This window comes from Girardinichthys multiradiatus, chromosome X (genome assembly GCF_021462225.1).
Source record: "Girardinichthys multiradiatus isolate DD_20200921_A chromosome X, DD_fGirMul_XY1, whole genome shotgun sequence".
Lineage (NCBI taxonomy): Eukaryota > Metazoa > Chordata > Actinopteri > Cyprinodontiformes > Goodeidae > Girardinichthys > Girardinichthys multiradiatus.
In genome coordinates this window covers 5,471,338-5,492,329 of record NC_061817.1, presented here as the reverse complement: position 1 = coordinate 5,492,329, position 20,992 = coordinate 5,471,338, and the positions used below count along the sequence as shown (strand labels likewise).

General features: G+C 41.6%; 1 protein-coding gene across 1 annotated transcript in view; it reads left to right on the top strand.

Annotated features, from left to right (window-relative positions):
* The first annotated feature begins 19,658 nt into the window (after positions 1-19,658).
* Positions 19,659-20,992, top strand: part of LOC124863032 (multidrug resistance-associated protein 1-like) — a 28,858-nt gene continuing 27,524 nt past the window's right edge. Inside the window, exon 1 of the mRNA XM_047357272.1 lies at positions 19,659-19,728. Within this exon, the coding sequence (XP_047213228.1) occupies positions 19,659-19,728 (70 nt within the window). The remainder of the gene's footprint in view (positions 19,729-20,992) is intronic.

Sequence of the window (20,992 nt, the reverse complement as noted above, 5' to 3'; positions counted from 1 at the left end):
CTTTTCTAAAACATTTACTTTTTCATCTTAGAGTAAAAGGTTATTCAGGGGAGTTACAGTTATACCATATCCAACTGTTAGGGGCGATGTCAGGAAGGGGCAGTTACGTCTGTTTCTTAGATAACCATATCACCTTTGAACTCAAGAAGGGTTTTGGTCTTAAAAACAGTCTTTGCAGTTGAGATAACACTGTCATGTTCTGGTATAAATACTGTGTGTAAAATGTTGTTCGGGGGCTGTTTCATTGGCTAACCTCAGTGTCAGGGTCTTCAAATGCTGAATGTCTTTGAACCATAACACTTGTTACATTGAAAATACCAGTACTGACAAGAAAAAATGTCGGTAAATATTTCAGGAAATCCGGAAATTGTGGCTTCTACTTCTGATAATTCACAAAAGCACAATGACTTCTTTAAACGTAAGTAAGTAAGTAAGTATTCATTTTAAAGAAATCATTAAATGCATGTGAATGTTCTCTAATTTTGTTTATATATATTGTTTATATATATATATATATATATATATATATATATTATAGTTAACCCTTGACAATGTTTCAATTTATAGATTTGATGAGAGAGGTAAACCCGAATGATCAAGTTGGAGGGTTCAGTGGCTGGAATCGACAGTCAAAATTGAGAAGGCGAATTATTTCCAAACAAGAAAAAACCCCAACCACAACTGAAATTAAAACTGATTCTTTGAATACTCCTCCGTCAATTATCATCATTTCCCCTGAAGACACACCGGATAAGTTACCGGCACCACCACCAGAAAGTAAGTAAGTCCTAGGAACCAGCTATTTTTCTTTGAGAGTGAATGTATTTTAAACCTCAGATAAAAACTGTTTACAGATTCGACTGAGAGCTCTGTGGAAGACACAGCTGTCGAGCAGCAGCAGCAGCAGCAGCAGCAGCAGGGTAGAAAAAATTAATAAAAATTAAATAAAAACAATATATATGTATTTTAAGCATAGTTCAATAAAATGTCATATAAACCTGTTTACAGATACATCCAAAGATGCCACATTAAATCCGCCCACCAGAAGGTCGCTTTTCAAAGATCAAGACAGCTTTCAGCAGAGAGGCACCGTTTCAGTTCAACAAGAAGTGAAATCTGGAGGTTTTACCGCAAAGAATCGCAGTAAGATTAAAAAAAAAAAAAAAAAACGTGTATTTTAAAAACTATTTTTCGTTTTATTTATGAACGCTGTGCTGCGCAGCGTAAGATAACTTTTATTGTCTTCTGTTTTTACAGAATATTTAACCCCGGCCAAAAGACAGCGACTCTCTGCGCTACAAAGCAGAGCAACGCTAGTGAGTGGATTAATGAACGGTACGTTTTAATTCATACATACATACTGAATTAATTTGAATTCCTTTGTTTTTTTCCAGCTTTAATGTGATTATTTCAATATATATATATATATATATTTATTTATTTATTTATTTATTTTTTGTTCATTCTCCTTACAGAGGTACGGTTGTATAGGTAGGACAGATTGGCCCAGAAACGGCCAGCGCAGGAAGAACAGTCCTCTACAGCCTCACGGGAATCTCGTAAGTAAGGCTCATCGTGTACCGCTTCTGGCAGCAGTTCAGATTCTGTTAAAGAAGCATTTGGTGACATCTAAGTGGATTTAAAACTGAACTGATCACTGTGTTTTGTTTTGTTTTTTGTTTTTTCGTAGGGTTAGTTTTATTTCTTTTTTTCTTATGTTCATAGAAATGGAATAACCGATCAGACTTTTTGGGGGGGCCCTGGATGAAATAAGAACTTTAGTATTAATGAACTACAGAAAAGTTCCGTTAATGCAGAAAGTATGCAGATAAACCATGTTTGAAATGCATCTCCTGCTAACAGTGAAAATGTAATAAATGACATCAGACGGTGACTTTTTAAAACATTATCAATCAGGGGCTCTTTAAGATTAAATAGAGTACCATCTGTCCACATCAGTATTGAGCAAAATGATCCACCTGACACTCATCAGAATCCTTCTACGTCACGTGCCGCAGATCATCACGGGGGTCATTTCAATACGGACGTAGCAGTTAGTTCTGATCAAATAGAGCGAGATCCTCCAGCGGTGGTTGAACGTGAACATTTTAATAACCATGAAATAAGGAGACCTTTTACCATACCGCCGCCCTGTCCAAGTAACGTTCCAGATTTAGCAGCATTCTATACAGACATCATGCGTATTATCATTGAATTAGCCGACGCTGCGAGATTGTTAACCAGACGTAACAACGTTGTGCAGCTGGAATTAGTGGGTGAAAATCTCAATCGTCACATCACATTTACTGTTACAGATGATGGAAATATGATCCTGCCTGCTTTCGAGAACTTCCTCGACGATTTAGTACAATCGAATGCAAATATACCTGTAGATAATAACATGGAATTTGTTCTTCAGGTTGTTAATGACCCAGCAGGAGGTTCTAAGCGTAAAGCTGCAGGAACGTTTAGACTGTGAACGTTTAATAAGAAAATGAGTCATTTGTATATTATAAACAATACCGGTAATCAGTTATGTTTTGCAATCAGCCTCACACACGTCTCTGATCCTGAGCTCACGGATCACCGTGCTGTAGAACTGGGGAGGAGATGGCAGCATCAGGCAGCCTTGACGAGCAAACAGCAGTTACTTTTAGTGATATTGGTAAATTTGAAACATTCTGAAGAGAAAAATTGTAGTGTTTCACAGAACCACAGGCTCTACTGCTCTGTGTAATTTGAGACCAGTTTCCCTGATCGTTCAAACCCTCTGTTTTGCTGTTATTTCAAGGTCATTACTATGGGATAAAAATCTCAAAGGTTTTACGGGTGTGCAGATATATTTGTAATTACGTTACACCAGCTATGATAATGCAAATACACACCATTGTGAAGGTAGTGTCCAGTGTGTCGAACATATAAATGTATGCAAGAGATTAGCAATCCTGTAAGCTGTGCAGGCTGTCAAAGACTCTGTCGTAATTCCTCATGTTTTCAGTAGACACAGGGAACCGCGCATCAGAAATAGTGCTGAAAGGCCTATGAGTGACTGTGAGTTGGTAAAATTGTGTAAAGTATGCAAACGGATATACGTTATTCCAATCAGTAACCGAATAAACACACGTGTGGTAATGTAAAATGCAGTATTTGCGGTGAAAATGTACCCCCCAGCCTAGACATTACATGCGATGGTCATAAGTGTTACATTCTGCCTGCAGTGCAATTAATCAGCTTGATGATAAACTGATTTTTTATGATTTCGAATGCCTCGTCAATGAGAGCGGCGTGCCCCCCTTTCTGGTCTGTGCTAAAAACGTTGAAAGGTGATGAATGGTACGCTATGGACTGAATTGCACCCAAAAATTTATCCTGCATTTCAGGAGGCCGAAGGACAGAGGCTTCACCTTAATAGCGCACAATGCGCGGGGGTATGATGGTTACCTGATTCTCACAGCAATGCTGCAGTTAGGGATTAAACCTCATCTCGTCATGGTAGGGAGCAAACTTCTCTGTTTAACCGACCCTGATTCCAGGTTAAATACATTGATAGCCTGGTCCTTCATGTGCATGAAGCTTAGTGCCATGCCGAAAGCGTAGGCTTTTACCGATCAAAGCAAAGGGTTTTTTTCCCCCCACCTATTTTCCTCTGAACAACGTCTCCAGTTAGTGGGGCCTTTTCCTCCTCCATCCTGCTACGAGGTAGAACGAATGATCTTCAAGAACAACAGGTGTTTACAGCTGGTACAGAGAAGCGAGCAAAGAGGGTATTTGACTTTAAGAAAGAAGCTATTCGTATTGTAAAAATGACGTGAAAATTCTGTTTCAAGGATGCTTAAATTCAGAGAGCGAGTCTTTAAGGAGACAACAGCCCCTATAGTTGGCAATCATCCGTTTAAAGTATCACAATAGCATCAGCCCCGCATGCAAGGGTTTTTGAACCCAATTTCCTTCCTCCTCAAACCTTAAGCCATTCCATCACCTCTGGACTACAGACGTAGCAGTAAAACGTTCTCCAGCGCGTCCATTCAATGGCTCGGCTGGATTGCAGACAGCAGAGCCATATTTATCGAGCATGCATTAAATAGGGGTGAAAAGAAAATCGGCCCATATTCAGTGGATGGGTATGCAGAGATTAACGGTGTCAAAGATGCGTTTGAATTTTACGGCTGTTTTTTCCACGGCTGTAAAAAGTGTTACATGCCTCATGACAAGTGTCCGTTGAGAGGGGTCGCATTTGAACAGTTTTACGCAGCCACTGTTGAGAGAAGCAAGGTGTTACAAACTGTGTACGGCCTTCGTCTCGAAGTCATATGGGAGCATGAGTGGATTGAAATGAAAAAATCAGACCCAGGGGTGATCAGCTTTCTTGAGAAAGTTAATGCACCCGAACCGCTATCCCCCCGGGATGTGCTGTATGGTGGACGCACCTGTCCTATGAAGTTGAGGTACACAGCGGAACCGGATGAAACTGTACACTATGTGGATTACACATCTCTGTACCCTTATGTAAACGCCATCTGCGTTTTTTCCCCTCGGACACCCCACCATCATTACAAAGATTTTGATGACCCCAGCAGCTACTTCGGTATAATCAAAGCTGTGGATCTACCACCACGTAACCTGTTGTTCCCTGTTTACCTTACAGAACATCCCAAGGTAAACTTGTGTTCACTCTCGGCCACACATGCGCTGAATTAAATTACCAGTCAGGTCCCTGCATGCATAATGATCAAGAAGAGCTTTGAGGGAGTATGGGCGTTGTAGAACTCTGTAAAGCGTTGGAGTGTAGTATCGTCTTGCTAAAATCACAGAGGGGTGGCATTTTGAAAGAGAAGTGATACAATCTTTAAAGTTTACATTCATTGCTTTTTAAGGGTAAGCAGGAGGCTTCAGGCTATCCGTCTGAAGCAATGGATCAGGAGAGTAGTCAAAGTATAATAAGCGACTACAAACCGCATCAGGGCATCCAATTAGACCCTGAGAAAATCGAGATGAATCCTGCCAAAAGGCAGGTTGCAAAATTGTGTTTAAACAGTTTTTGGGGGAAATTTGCGCAAAGAAGTGATCTGTCTCAGACCACAGTCATCACTAACCCTGAAGACTTTTCAGCTTCATGTTCTCGAGTAAATACAGGGTTAACTATTTCATTTTTTCAAACCCTGAAATGTGTGTAGTGCAGTGGAACTACAGCAAACGTGTCATATATCCACCAAGTAAGACAAATAATGTGTTATAGCAGCATTCACCACCGCTTATTGCACGTTTAAAACTTCTCAGCAGCATGGAGAAGTTACAGGACAGATTGATTTATATTGACACGGACAGTTTGATTTATGTGACAAAAGTGGTGAAACTCCTCTGGAATTGGGGAATTATCTGGGTGATCTTACTGACGAGTTAGATGGTGACAGCATTTCGGAGTTTGCATCGACAGACCCAAGAGTTATGCATACCAAACTAAAAACCGTAAAAAAGTAGTGATACGTGCTAAAGGCATCACCAGACGCATGAATGCAGTCGAGAGGGTCAATTTTGACAGCATCAAAGGGCTAGTCGAGGGCTACTTTACAGGGGTCAAGTGAGGGTGTCATGAAATCCTCAGCACACGATCAGGAGGGATAAAAAGAGATTCCGTTTGACAAACGCGACATTTCTTAAAACGTTTCGACTGGTGTATGATAAGAGACGTCTTTTTTCTGACGGGACAACTCTGCCTTTCGGTTATTAGAGTTGAAGAAGAAATAAAATAAAAAGTCACATGATTTACAGGAGATTGATTTGATCCTAGATTAGAGCACCTTTCTCATGTATGATAGTTGGACCCAGCGGCTGCGGGAAAACTTTCTTTGTAAAAAGTATTTTACAAAACTGTAATCATGTCATGGATATTGTTCCAGAAAATATTGTATGGATTTACACATCTTTTCAACCCATGTATGCTGAATTGCAGAAGATGAATAAAAATATTACCTTTGTGGAAGGATTGCCTCATTCTTTTGAAGATGAAAACCTGTTTCCTCCTGTTCAGAATCATCTGATTATTCTAGACGATGTTATTGCTCAAGCCTCAGATGATGAAAACGTGATGAGGTCTTTACCCAGTTTCGTCACCATCGTAATATGAGCGTTATGATGTTGACTCAGAATGTTTTTCATCAGGGGAAGTTCAGTCGCACTATTAGTTTGAACTGTAATTATATGGTGTTGTTTAAGAACCCGAGAGATAAACTCCAGCTGAATATACTGGCCCGCCAAATGTTTCCATCTCAAAAGGGTCTCTTCTTGGAGAGTTTTGAAGACGCAACGAGAGAAGCTCATGGATATTTAATCATCGATTTTACGCCTACCTACCCAGAACATTTCAGACTGAGAACGGGGATACTTCCTCAGCAGTGGCCTGCTGTGTACGTACCCAGAACAAAGTAAGTCATCATGTCTGCGCGTATAAAAAGGAATTTACCATTATTCAGAGCTTTGTACCAGGCCTGTCCACAGAAACGTAAAGATATTCTCGCACACTGCTCTCCCGACTTTATTCAGGCTCTGTGCGAGATTGCACTGAATATCCTAAAAGGTAACATTAAACTATCACCCTCTCAACACCGACAATTGAAGAAACAAATAAATATCATCAGATTGTTGGGTGATAAAAGAACCGGGATAAAAACTAAACAGTTGGCTCTCAAAAAGCAACGAGGTGGTTTTATTCTCCCCATCTTAAGGGCTCTTGCACCCTTGATTGGTGATCTAGTGGGTGGAATCATCAGGAGATAATGTCTCTCAGAACATCGCAGAAGATGTTTCTCATTTCACCTCAATTCAAGCGTCTGACCCAGTCAGACACGTCCATCAGACAGACGGCGGAGGAGAATTTGGATGCTGAAATGAGAGCGATATTAAACGAGCCGGGTTTGACTTCTTATGAAAAAATCAAGAGATACGATGCTCTTCTCCAGAGGTATCTGACTTTACTTAAGCAAGGTGTAAAAGAAGAAAAACATCGGGTCAGTTTAACGCTGCAGCGTGACACAGAGGTTCCTGAACATGAGCGGTCCCAAGAAAAACAAGGCCCAGGGCAGGACGAGGCCCCTAAGGATCAGGTTCTTACGGAAGTACTGAAAAGCCTTCCTAAACACAACCGTAAAAATGCCGAGTACATTTTGAAGAAATTATCCGAAAGAAGTGAGAGTTGGACTTCGCGAGGTGAATTTGTATTTAAAGGGAATGTTATAAAAGGGTCCCACATGATTGATTTGTTGAAAAATCTCATGCTTCCGTTTAAAAAATCTGGAGCATCACAAACCCGAGGATGGTCTGATTTTCTACACTCCATGTCAGAAGTAAACATCCCTATATCTTCAGTCATTAACCCTTATGCACGTGAAGAATATAGATGTTTCAAAACAGAGGGTACATCGATTGAAAATGGGGGTACACCCCCAGCGTTAAGCAGAGAAGAAAAAGAAGAAGAAGGCAGATAACTCATTCTCCCCATTGGTCGAGATCTGAGCTGGAAGATCCAAAAAATGCTGATGGGAGATCAAAAAGGTCTCTTCGTAAGACGACACTACCACCCCGATGGATTACATTTTTACCATAAACCGTTATAAGAAAATGAAACATGTAGCCTATTTCTTTTATTCAATAAAATATTTATTGATTATATTTTCAAGTCTAACTTCGTTCTCTACTTCACACACTAACATATGATATCATTACACAAATATTAAATCATAAGAAGAAAAAAAAACAAACAAACAATGAAAAAAAATATATAAGACATTTTAAATTCCATAACAATCCAGAAACATCTCCAAAGAGCATGTTCCGTGAGTATAAAATGTACAACTTTGATTAATGACACATTTCTGATATTTTTTCACAAAGTTAGATACCATTAAATCATTCTTAATCACATCTCCGGTGTATTTCGACAACACTTGCTGCATTGATAATCCGCACGCTCTATGACATAGATAAAAAATGCAATGGTGACCGCACACAGTGGACAGAGTGTTTTGAAGCTGATTATTATGATACAATATTTTTGAGGATCTGTCTTCTAAAAATGTTACGATGCTTGACGGGTAGAACTCGAAATCCGGAGAGAATCCATAAGAGTCAAAAAAGCTGGATTGACCATTCTCATCCAATGTCAGAGCTAGCCAGTGTTCTCCAGGCATGTGTGAATGATGTGTGTTCACAATAAAGTAGGCCGGCCCTGGGAATTTGTCAGCTAGCAGCGGCAGCTGGTCGCACGGCCATACACCACAAAACAAATCTCCCAGCAGATGACGCATCAGGCTCTCAATTTCATGATTATTCATGCCTGATTAGATTAATAATAATCCACCAGCACACGCCTCTTTGAATCAATCTCTAAAATAGAATCATAACAAGCGTAGATGATCAGCGTGGTGGTATATGGCAACGGGTTTCTGAAGCGCATTTCCAATCTTAAATTCCCACTGGAAACTGGAGATAGAGCATCTGTGTCCTCGCCCGGGTTAAGATTAAATGTGAATAGAGAGTATCCTTGATTAAATTCCTAACGTGTTATACTCAGTGGAAGATCTTTTAGATGTTGTCCTGTAGCCGTAAACAAGTTGTAATACTCTCTCACGGAATGACCTTGGTTAAAATTGGGCTGGAAGGCTTTAGCAGGAATTTGTCTGCCATCCTTACACAAAGCTAAATATTCCATATCAAAATGATTAAAGTCAAACGGATTGAGATTGCGTGTTCCTGTAAAAGCGTCATGATCCAGTAACGCAATCACCACATACTTGGGAAAGACGCCTAAGAAAAGATTCTCTTGGTTGCATACCCTTGAATTTTCAGGGATGGAATATGTTTTTACATTCACACATGAAAGTGGATACAGAGCATTTGCTTTCATTAAAGCTGAAGCGTGCCCCAGTCGTACAGCTGGAGAGACAGTACCTTTTTTGATAAAAAGAGATGCTCCTAATATCCTGAGTTTGTAAGTGGAGTCTCTTGCTGCCATGAGACAAAAGGCATCGTTGGCTCTTGTAAGTTTAATTTTAAGGTCAACAGAGTTTAAAAGAAGTCTCTCGCAGAAAAATATGTCTGCATGCAGGGGGCCTAGGAGATGTACCTCCCTGGAATTTGCCGTAAAGCCTGCTCTGCTGTTAAGACCTTGGTTAGGGCCGTTAGTTGTAACAATAGAGTTCAGAGCACCTGCAGTGTCTTTATAAAAAAGACCAGAGCTAAACTGGGTTTTTAAAGAATCCTCAGAAAAGTTTAACAATGTCTCAATCATGGCTCTATATGGATGTGTAGCGCTGGATTGTGAAATCATTCGATCTCCGAGAGTGACGTCACACTGACTGAAGATGGTGTTTAACGGGTAGTTGATGAGCCCTACAAGTGCATCATCTGGCAGGTTTGTTCCATTCTCGTTAGTAATTTTCACTCTGAGATGCAACAGCGTATCGTTGAGATCCAGATACTTTTCTCCGTCTCCCGGAATGAAAAACTCGATCGGCCCTCCATCAGTGATTGCTGATAAAGGCTGGATCTCGGTGTAAATTTTATCTTCAATCGATAGCTGTGTCATCGGGGCAGAAAGTAAGTCCAACTCTGCCAGCGTGCACTCTGATGATTTGTTATGTAAAAGAGCCATTATTTAAATATATCAAAACTTGCGGATGACTTCCTTCCTCTTCGTTTGTCAGCTGCGACTGATCTCCTTTTTCGCGTTTGTCGTTGTTTTTTAACCGTCCTTAAACGATCACCAGGGGGTCTTGTTCTGGATCTTTTGGATAAAACCATAATTCCTGAACCTTCTTGACCGTCGGTGTGTGTAGAACCACTCATTTTACTCACGGCTCTACCGATGACATCCGAAGCGATATTTTATGTAGCCGTTTTAAGATGGGGTTTTGCAATTGCAAATCCTTTTTTAACCAGAGGGGATACGAAGCGGAATAATTTTGAAAACATTTTTGAAAAAATAATGATCCAATTCCGCGTCCGTACATGACCGGGGCCCCATAAAACCCTGGCAGATTACCGCCTTGTTTAAACGTTGTCACTAAGTCCTTGCAATATCTGTTGGACTTGACATCATACAGATTCTGAAACACTTGAAAGGCATTTTCTGGGGTCACTTCCATAGGGCTCATTTTAATGCTGGAGTGGTAGGAATGGTTGTAGCTTCTAGCTAGGTTTTGCAGTACATCGACGTACCGCCGGGTGTTGTTAGCTGTAAAATATCTCCACATCCTTGTTTTTAATGTGCGGTTAAATCTCTCGACCACTGAAGCTTTTGCTTCACTCGCTGTGGCAAAATGTTCAATACCGTGTTTCTCCATTAAAACCTTAAATTTCTTGTTAAAAAATTATTTACCGGCATCAGTCTGAAGTTTTTTGGGGATCTGACTTTCTGTAAAAACTGATTCAAATGCCTTTACCACCTCAGCGGCTGTTTTCCTCTTCAAAACTCGTACATACGCCCTTTTTGAAAAGATGTCAATGACTGTTAATAAATAATTATAACCATCATTTTCCATGGCCAGAGCTTGCATGTCACAGAGATCAGCCTGGAACTGCCTCAATGGTCTGGTGACAAAAACTCTGTTTCTTGGGAACTTTATTCTTGCAGGTTTATGTAGAGTATAGGTATCTTCTCCTGATAAAAAATCTTTAACTTTTTCAACCGCAACCTTCTTTCCCGTTTCATCTTGCATAACCCTCCTCAGCCTATCTACACCCCCAAAACTTACCGGATTTGAAGGGCTATAATATACTTTCTTCATCAGCCGTCTTCCTGCCATCTCTGCCTTATGCTCACTCTGCCGATTACTTGTTAAATAATGAGAAAAAACACACAGGAGGGTAGATTTATCCTTATTTTTTTTTATTTTTTTTTGTATTTAATATAAACAAAAAACAACCAGAAAACAAAATCAGATAAAATGCAGATGAATTCAAACACTACTAGCTTTTAAACAACACTTTTGGGAAAGGTTACTATGTTCCTACTTTAATTGTATTTAATAGTAAAAAGAAAAAAGAAGAAAAATCATATAATGCAGATTAACTGAAGTACTGGAATACTAAAAAAAAATGATACAACAAGTCATCAAACATGTGAGATCAGTTTGTCAGTCCATAGCACTCTGAAACAGAGTTAAGTTGTTTGTGATGTTTCTCATCGACCATGCGATCATAAACGTGCGCTATTGCACTGTGGATGCCTTGTACCGATTTCAGTTCATATAAAACCGTCTTGGCAATCGTCTTCACTCTGAAGTCATCCGCTTGTATGCTTCGAAGTACCAGAAGATTCTGAATAGCAGGAACGAGTTTGGGGGTTACGAGTCGTCGTACGATGCGTTGAAAGTTGACTTGGTAATAATCCTCCCCCAGTACCTCCAGGCAATGGTGTTGACGCTGGCTCGGGTGGTTCGTTATACATCCATAGCAGGTTTCTCTGAGATAGTTCAAAGAGGTTATGTTGAATAAATGAAGTATCGCTGTTTTCACCGTATTGATGAGGGTGGTTGAGAACCAACCGTCAATTTCGTCCTCCTGGTTACTCTCATCCTCTGCTGAAGGCTGAGGGTCCTCCATCGGTCCCAGGGTTTGTGTAGGGGCTTCGGTAGAGGGTGAGTAGCCGGTGGCTACCTCCTCCTCCGCGACCACCTTCATGTCTTCAGGCAGGACATTCGCGTCTACAGACTCAGCCATGAATAGCGGTGATGGTGAGCAAAGGTCTGGAGAAAGCGGTAGATATTTCATGTTGTATCCTGTAGGTGATGCAGGACTGAAGTGGTTCTCTGAGAATGAGGATGTTGAGGTGGATGGTGAGAAGAGGTCAGGGGAAGGCGGATGATATGGTCCAATGTTGAAGCTTTCATCGTGCTCAGGAGAGAAGTGGATCTCTGCTCGGTGGTTGTAGAGATCCCTGTATGGTGTCGGTCCACTCATTCTCATGATACGATTCTCAGTGTCTGTGAGCTTGCAGTTATCCCCCCGTATATATATCATAGGAAGGGGCGTGTCCTCAGAAGAGGGTTCATTCTAAACGTAAAACAGGAAACGTCAGCGTTTTTTTCACTGACATGACATCGATCCAACTTCGTGACTTGTGGAAAAGGTCGGAAAGACGATGTCCAATTTCACTCATCTTCTCTGCCCAAGCTTCAAACGGCAGAGCCAGCATTGTCTTGAATACGACGCAATCCTGATTGAAAGCCTCCAACACAAACAGATCTGAGGGACTCGTCCGGTTGTTCCTGCGACTGCTTGCCCGAAAAGACCAGCGGCCATTTGCTGTGGTTTTTGACCCCCACACTGCGCTAAAGAGAGGTTCTCTCTCAGCTATTTCAACATCGGATGGTATATGAAACATTCTCGCCCGTTTTACAGGTCGAGGAGACAGTTCATTTTCTTCTTCTTCCTCCCTCTCTTGCCTTGAGACTGTTTCAGGGCTATCATTAAGGTGCGGGATTGCAAGCCTTAAAACAGCCCAGTCGCTGTGGGTGAGAGTACACAGAGCCAGTGATCCATTAAATACCTCATCTTGATCCAATTGATACAGGCAAAGCTCTCCTATTTCATACATGAAAATATAACCCCAGCTGCCAACCAGGCCATATGGCTCCAAAGACCATTCTTCCTGCAGAGTGTCGAACGGGGGTCTTTGTACCCTGCAGATGTAGTATGTTGATTTCTTAGGAGCATTCAATTCACGGGATGAATACTGGTAGATGGTCACTGGGGTTTCGCACAGAACTGACATACCTCTTGGCCGAACCGAGGTCTGATTTTCAACCATGGTTGTTGAAGTTGATGTTGGATCCTCATCATCGGTAGAGTATGTCATGATGGGAATTCCGATAGGTATCTCCGTTGAGGAAGTATATGATGCAGTTGCTTGTTCATCATCGATAGGTATCTCCGTTGAGGAAGTATATGATGCAGTTGCTTGTTCATCATCATCATCTTGGCACGCGTTGCGTTTCTCCTCCGCTTGCTTGACGATAAACTCTCTTAACTCTAGCCGTTGTTGAACGGGTGTTCTTTTTTCCAACGAATGCTGCATGTAAAGTGCAGAGTTTTATCTCTGTATTTAAAGTAAACACTAAAGCACGCCCTATTGTTTTCATTGGGTTATTCAAGGTTTAACGATGCTTACAAACACACCCCCTCTATTTTTAATTGGTGCTGATGCCAAACAGTTTCCGATAATACCATATTTGTCTTGTTCTATTTATAACAAACACACACCTGTGTTTTAATTGACTCATTTAAGGTATTGCCCCTAATGACGACAACCAATCAGCATCCACGGTTACGCCCCCTTGGACACACCACCTGCTTGACCACGTGACCTCCTGCCCACATGGCAACCACATGGCCCCCACCGGAAGTCCCGCCCTCACCGGAAGTCCCGCCCACCTGTCAAAATGTTTGATGAAAGGGTGTACTTAAATTCTCTTCAGTGTCCACCACTATATTTTACTCTCTATATCATTTGAGTTCTAACCAATCTACCGGATCTACTGTGGTTAAGCTGCGTGAACCCAGGCGGTACACCACTGTCCTCGCTTTGCACTGTTGTAGAAAACTGTGTGTATGTCTCAACCTTATCAGCAGTCATCACAGCCCAAGTCAGCAGATACGCTGCTCAGTGGAAGTGGAAATAATTTTTCAGCAGTCTTTCTGAGATGTCTCCTGGTGCACCTTAGATTCCTTCCATCCTGTTTGCGAACTACAAAGGAACATGGCTGCTCATGCTCTTTCAGAACCACCCCAGGCTTCCACTTTGATCAATTATGCACTCTAGCATTTTCTCCAGCATGAAGCTCAGGCAGTTGTCTAGCATGACGCTCATAGCAGTCCTTTTGTTTCGACTGTCTGTCTTTTAGCCGTTCATTTACACCATGCGTAAGCAGCGAAGTGGATGCCGGAAGCTTTGTCTTCAATCGATGTCCCAGTAGCATCTGAGCAGATGACAATTCCACACTCTCCGGTGGCGTATTTCTGTACTGCAGAAGGGTCCCCTGCATCCTTTTGAGACTTTTTTAACAACTTTTTAATAGTTTGCATGTTCTTTCTGCCTGTCCATTCGACTGTGCATACCCCGGGCTGGAAGTAAAATGCACAAACTCCCAGCAATGTTCCTGAATTTCTCACTGGCATATTGAGGACCATTGTCAGAAATAACAATATCTGGGATCCCATATCTTGTGAAAATAGACTTCATGGCTTTTATTACACCTTTAATTGTAGTATCTGTGAGAGAATTTAAGTACACCCTTTCATCAAACTTTTTGACAGGTGGGCGGGACTTCCGGTGAGGGCGGGATTTCCGGTTGGCGCCATGTGGGTGCCATGTGGTTGCCATGTGGGCAGGAGGTCACGTGGTTAAGCAGGTAGTGTGTCCAAGGGGGCGTAACCGTGGATGCTGATTGGTTGTCGTCATTAGGGGCAATACCTTAAATGAGTCAATTAAAACACAGGGGTGTGTTTGTTATAAATAGAACAAGACAAATATGGTATTATCGGAAACTGTTTGGCATCAGCACCAATTAAAAATAGAGGGGGTGTGTTTGTAAGCATCGTTAAACCTTGAATAACCCAATGAAAACAATAGGGCGTGCTTTAGTGTTTACTTTAAATACAGAGATAAAACTCTGCACTTTACATGCGGCATTCGTTGGAAAAAAGAACACCCGTTCAACAATGGCTAGAGTTAAGAGAGTTTATCGTCAAGCGGAGGAGAAACGCAACGCGTGCCAAGATGATAATGATGAACAAGCAACTGCATCATATACTTCCTCAACAGAGATACCTATCGATGATGAACAAGCAACTGCATCATATACTTCCTCAACAGAGATACCTATCGGAATTCCCGTCATGACATACTCTACCGATGATGAGGATCCAACATCAACTTCAACAACCATGGTTGAAAATCAGACCTCGGTTCGGCCAAGAGGTATGTCAGTTCTGTGCGAAACCCCAGTGACCGTCTACCAGTATTCATCCCGTGAATTGAATGCTCCTAAGAAATCAACATACTACATCTGCAGGGTACAAAGACCCCCGTTCAAGACTCTGCAGGAAGAATGGTCTTTGGAGCCATATGGCCTGGTTGGCAGCTGGGGTTATATTTTCATGTATGAAATAGGAGAGCTTTGCCTGTATCAATTGGATCAAGATGAGGTATTTGATGGATCACTGGCTCTGTGTACACTCACCCACAGCAACTGGGCTGTGTTAAAGCTTGCAATCCCGCACCTTAATGATAGCCCTGAAACAGTCTCAAGGCAGGAGAGGGAGGAAGAAGAAGAAGAAGAAAATGAACTGTCTCCTCGACCTGTAAAACGGGCGAGAATGTTTCATATACCATCCGATGTTGAAATAGCTGAGAGAGAACCTCTCTTTAGCGCAGTGTGGGGGTCAAAAACCACAGCAAATGGCCGCTGGTCTTTTCGGGCAAGCAGACGCAGGAACAACCGGACGAGTCCCTCAGATCTGTTTGTGTTGGAGGCTTTCAATCAAGACTGCGGCGTATTCAAGACAATGCTGGCTCTGCCGTTGAAGCTTGGGCAGAGAAGATGAGTGAAATTGGACATCGTCTTTCCGACCTTTTCCAAAAGTCATGAAGTTGGATCGATGTCATGTCAGTGAAAAAAACGCTGATGTTTCCTGTTTTACGTTTAGAACGAACCCTCTTCTGAGGACACGCCCCTTCCTATGATATATATACGGGGGGATAACTGCAAGCTCACAGACACTGAGAATCGTATCATGAGAATGAGTGGACCGACACCATACAGGGATCTCTACAACCACCGAGCAGAGATCCACTTCTCTCCTGAGCACGATGAAAGCTTCAACATTGGACCATATCATCCGCCTTCCCCTGACCTCTTCTCACCATCCACCTCAACATCCTCATTCTCAGAGAACCACTACAGTCCTGCATCACCTACAGGATACAACATGAAATATCTACCGCTTTCTCCAGACCTCTGCTCACCATCACCGCTATTCATGGCTGAGTCTGTAGACGCGAATGTCCTGCCTGAAGACATGAAGGTGGTCGTGGAGGAGGAGGTAGCCACCGGCTACTCACCCTCTACCGAAGCCCCTACACAAACCCTGGAACCGATGGAGGACCCTCAGCCTTCAGCAGAGGATGAGAGTAACCAGGAGGACGAAATTGACGGTTGGTTCTCAACCACCCTCATCAATACGGTGAAAACAGCGATACTTCATTTATTCAACATAACCTCTTTGAACTATCTCAGAGAAACCTGCTATGGATGTATAACGAACCACCCAAGCCAGCGTCAACACCATTGCCTGGAGGTACTGGGGGAGGATTATTACCAAGTCAACTTTCAAACGCATCGTACGACGACTCGTAACCCCCAAACTCATTCCTGCTATTCAGAATCTTCTGGTACTTCGAAGCATACAAGCGGATGACTTCAGAGTGAAGACGATTGCCAAGACGGTTTTTATATGAACTGAAATCGGTACAAGGCATCCACAGTGCAATAGCGCACGTTTATGATCGCATGGTCGATGAGAAACATCTCAAACAATTTAACTCTGTTTCAGAGTGCTATGGACTGACAAACTGATCTCACATGTTTGATGACTTGTTGTTGTATCATTTTTTTTTTTTTTAGTATTCCAGTACTTTAGTTAATCTGCATTATATGATTTTTCTTCTTTTTTCTTTTTACTATTAAATACAATTAAAGTAGGAACATAGTAACCTTTCCCAAAAGTGTTGTTTAAAAAGCTAGTAGTGTTTGAATTCATCTGCATTTTATCTGATTTTGTTTTCTGGTTGTTTTTTGTTTATATTAAATAAAAAATAAAAATAAAAACAAAATAAGGATAAATCTACCCTCCTGTGTGTTTTTTCTCATTATTTAACAAGTAATCGGCAGAGTGAGCATAAGGCAGAGATGGCAGGAAGACGGCTGATGAAGAAAGTATATTATAGCCTTCAAATCCGGTAAGTTTTGGGGGTGTAGATAGGCTGAGGAGGGTTATGCAAGATGAACGGGAAAGAAGGTTGCGGTTGAAAAAGTTAAAGATTTTTTATCAGGAGAAGATACCTATACTCTACATAACCTGCAAGATAAAGTTCCCGAGAAACAGAGTTTTTGTCACCAGACCATTGAGGCAGTTCCAGGCTGATCTCTGTGACATGCAAGCTCTGGCCATGGAAAATGATGGTTATAATTATTTATTAACAGTCATTGACATATTTTCAAAAAGGGCGTATGTACGAGTTTTGAAGAGGAAAACAGCCGCTGAGGTGGTAAAGGCATTGAATCAGTTTTTACAGAAAGTCAGATCCCCAAAAAACTTCAGACAGATGCCGGTAAAGAATTTTTTAACAAGAAATTTAAGTTTTAATGGAGAAACACGGTATTGAACATTTTGCCACAGCGAGTGAAGCAAAAGCTTCAGTGTCGAGAGATTTAACCGCACATTAAAAACAAGGATGTGGAGATATTTTACAGCTAACATACCCGGCGGTACGTCGATGTACTGCAAACCTAGCTAGAAGCTACAACCATTCCTACCACTCCAGCATTTAAATGAGCCCTATGGAAGTGACCCCAGAAAAATGCCTTTCAAGTGTTTCAGAATCTGTATGATGTCAAGTCCAACAGATATTGCAAGGACTCAGTGACAACGTTTAAACAGGGGATCTTGTCAGAATATCCAAGGTCCGTGGAGTGTTTGACAAAAAAATACGAACAGAGTTTACGGATGAAGTGTTTACAGTGTATGATCGGATACCCCGTTCTCCTCCTGTATACAAACTCAAAGATTTGGATGGAGAACCTATCGGAGGGTTCCTTTTACGCTGAGGAACTTCAAAAAGTAAAAATATTAACAACAAGATGTATCAAGTGGAAAAAATATTAAAACGACGTACGGTCAAAGGGGAGTCAAACAGGTTTTTGTACGCTGGAAAAACTGGCCTGAGAAATTCAACAGTTGGATCAAGTTGATGAACTTCGAAACGTATAAAAAAGGTTTGCACTAAACCTCACAGTTGACACAGCATCATGAACCGTCAGGTAGAGGATGATGGCTTTTACGTTACTCTTCCATCTAAGCTAGCATGGAAGTGTTTAAAAATAATACCAGTTCAAGTTTCCGTGTAAATTTAGCTCAACATATTGATTTAGAAGGCCAATGGATGTTGCATTAGCCGAGATTTCATTACCCTCATACATGGCATAATTTACCGGATTATGATGCCTACTTTGAATTGAGGAAGGTTGGTGATGTGGAGATCAATACGCAAAGGATCAGAAGTGGCTACTATAAACAGCGTTGTTCAACTCGAGGACAGAGATGGAAATGTTTTCAAAAAATTGAAATCGGGTTTACGCATTAAATTCAGCAAAGTTCAAAAGAGATTTGCATTTCAAGCAAATAGTCCGTATGAAATACGCTTCTTCAGCACTCTAGCTTATATGATTGGGCGTGAAACAAGGGGAATGGATTCATGTTCTGAACCAAAAACTGGCTCCTTTCCGGCGGATATAAAGGCTGGTTTCTATCACCTATACTGTTACAGCGACGTGGTCAGCCCACAAATAGTAGGCGACACTTTTGCACCTTTACTGCGGACCGTCAAAGTACAAGGCACATTCAGTGATATGATTACTCAGACGTTTAACCCCCGCCCACTACCTTCCAGTCTCCAGAAGACATATTTGAAAATATCAATATAGAAATTAAATCGGACCAAAACGTTCTTGTAAATTTCGTCTACGGAAAGATCGTCATAAGACTACACTTCAGACCGGTGATATCACAACGTAGCCTGAGATAAATTTTATTTGTATAAACTATTCCAGAGATATGTATATAACCTCTAAGATTGATTGGTTATCATTCATATTACGCTGTCATTCAACACTGCATCATAGCAGGCAAGAGAGAAAATGGCACATCGAAGTCTGAGACGTGATCCAAATCGCTTTGTAAATTACTATGTAAGTCAATCAGGTCCGTAAGTCTGCCAGGGGTTTTATGGGGACCCCGGTCATGTACGGACCGGAATTGGATCATTATTTTCAAAATTATTCCGCTTCGTATCCCCTCTGGTTAAAAAAGGATTTGCAATTGCAAAACCCCATCTTAAAACGGCTGCATCAAATATCGCTTCGGAGTCATCGGTAGAGCCGTGAGTAAAATGAGTGGTTCTACACACATCGACGGTCAAGAAGGTTCAGGAATTATGGGTTTTATCCAAAAGACCCAGAACAAGACCCCCTGGGTGCATCGTTTAAGGACAGTTAAAAAAAACAACGACAAACGCTAAAAAGTAGATCAGTCGCAGCTGACAACGAAGAGGAAGGAAGTCCATCCGCAGTTTTGATATATTTAAATAATGGCTTCTTTTACATAACAAATCCATCCAGAGTGCAACGCGTGGCAGAGTTGGACTTATTTCTGCCCCGATGACGCAGCTAGCAATCGAAGTAATAAAATTACAACCCGAGATCCAGCCGGTTATCACAATCACTGATGGAGGGCCGATCGAGTTTTTCATTCCGGGGAGACGTAGACAAGTATCTGGATCTCAACGTACCTGTGTGCCATCTCAGAGGTGAAAATTACTAACGATAATGGAACAAACCTGCCAGATGATGGCCACCTGTAGCTCAATCAACTACCCGGTTAAACCATCTTCAGTCAGTGTGACGTCACCTCTCGGAGATCGAAATGAGTTCACAATCCACCGATACAGCCATTAATAGAGCCATGGATTGAGACATTGTTAAACTTTCTGAGGATTCTTTAAACAACCCCAAGTTTATCTCCGGTCCTTTTTTAGAAAGACATGCAGGGTGCTCTGAACTCTATGGTTACAACTAACGGCCCTAACCAAGGTCTTAACAGCAGAGCAGGCCTTTAAACGCAAAGTCCAGGTAGGTACATCCTCCTAGGGCCCCTGCATGCAGACATATTTTTTCTGCGAGAGACTTCTTTTAACTCTGTTGACCTTAAATTAAACTTCAAAAGCAACGATGCCTTTTGTCTCATGGCCGCAAGAGACTCCACTTACAACACTCTAGATATTAGGAGCATCTCTTTTTATCAAAAAAGTTACTCTCTCTCCAGCTGTACGACTGGGGCACGCTTCAGCTTTAATGAAAGCAAATGCTCTGTATCCACTTTCACGTGTGAATGTAAAAACATATTCCATCCCTGAAAATTCAAGGGTATGCAACCAAGAGAATCTTTTCTTAGGCATCTTTCCCAAGTATGTGGTGATTGCGTTACTGGATCATGACGCTTTTACAGGAACACGCAATCTCAATCCGTTTGACTTTAATCATTTTGATATGGAATATTTAGCTTTGTGTAAGGATGGCAGACAAATTCCTGCTAAAGCCTTCCAGCCAAATTTTAACCAAGGTCATTCAGTGAGAGAGTATTACAACTTGTTTACGGCTACAGGACGACATCTAATAGATCTTCCACTGAGTATAACACGTCAGGAATTTAATCAAGGATACTCTCTATTCACATTTAATCTTAACCCGGGTGAGGACACAGATGCTCTATCTCCAGTTTCCAGTGGGAATTTAAGATTGGAAATGCGCTTCAGAAACCCGTTGCCATATACCACCACGCTGATCATCTACGCTTGTTATGATTCTATTTTAGAGATTGATTCAAAGAGGCGTGTGCTGGTGGATTATTATTAATCTAATTAGGCATGAATAATCATGAAATTGAGAGCCTGATGCGTCATCTGCTGGGAGATTTGTTTTGCGGTGTGTGGCCGTGCGACCAGCTGCCGCTGCTAGCTGACAAATTCCCAGGGCCGGCCTACTTTATCGTGAATACACATCCTTCACACATGCCGGGGGAACACTGGCTAGCTCTGACATTGGATGAGAATGGTCAATCCAGCTTTTTTGACTCTTATGGATTCTCTCCGGATTTCGAGTTC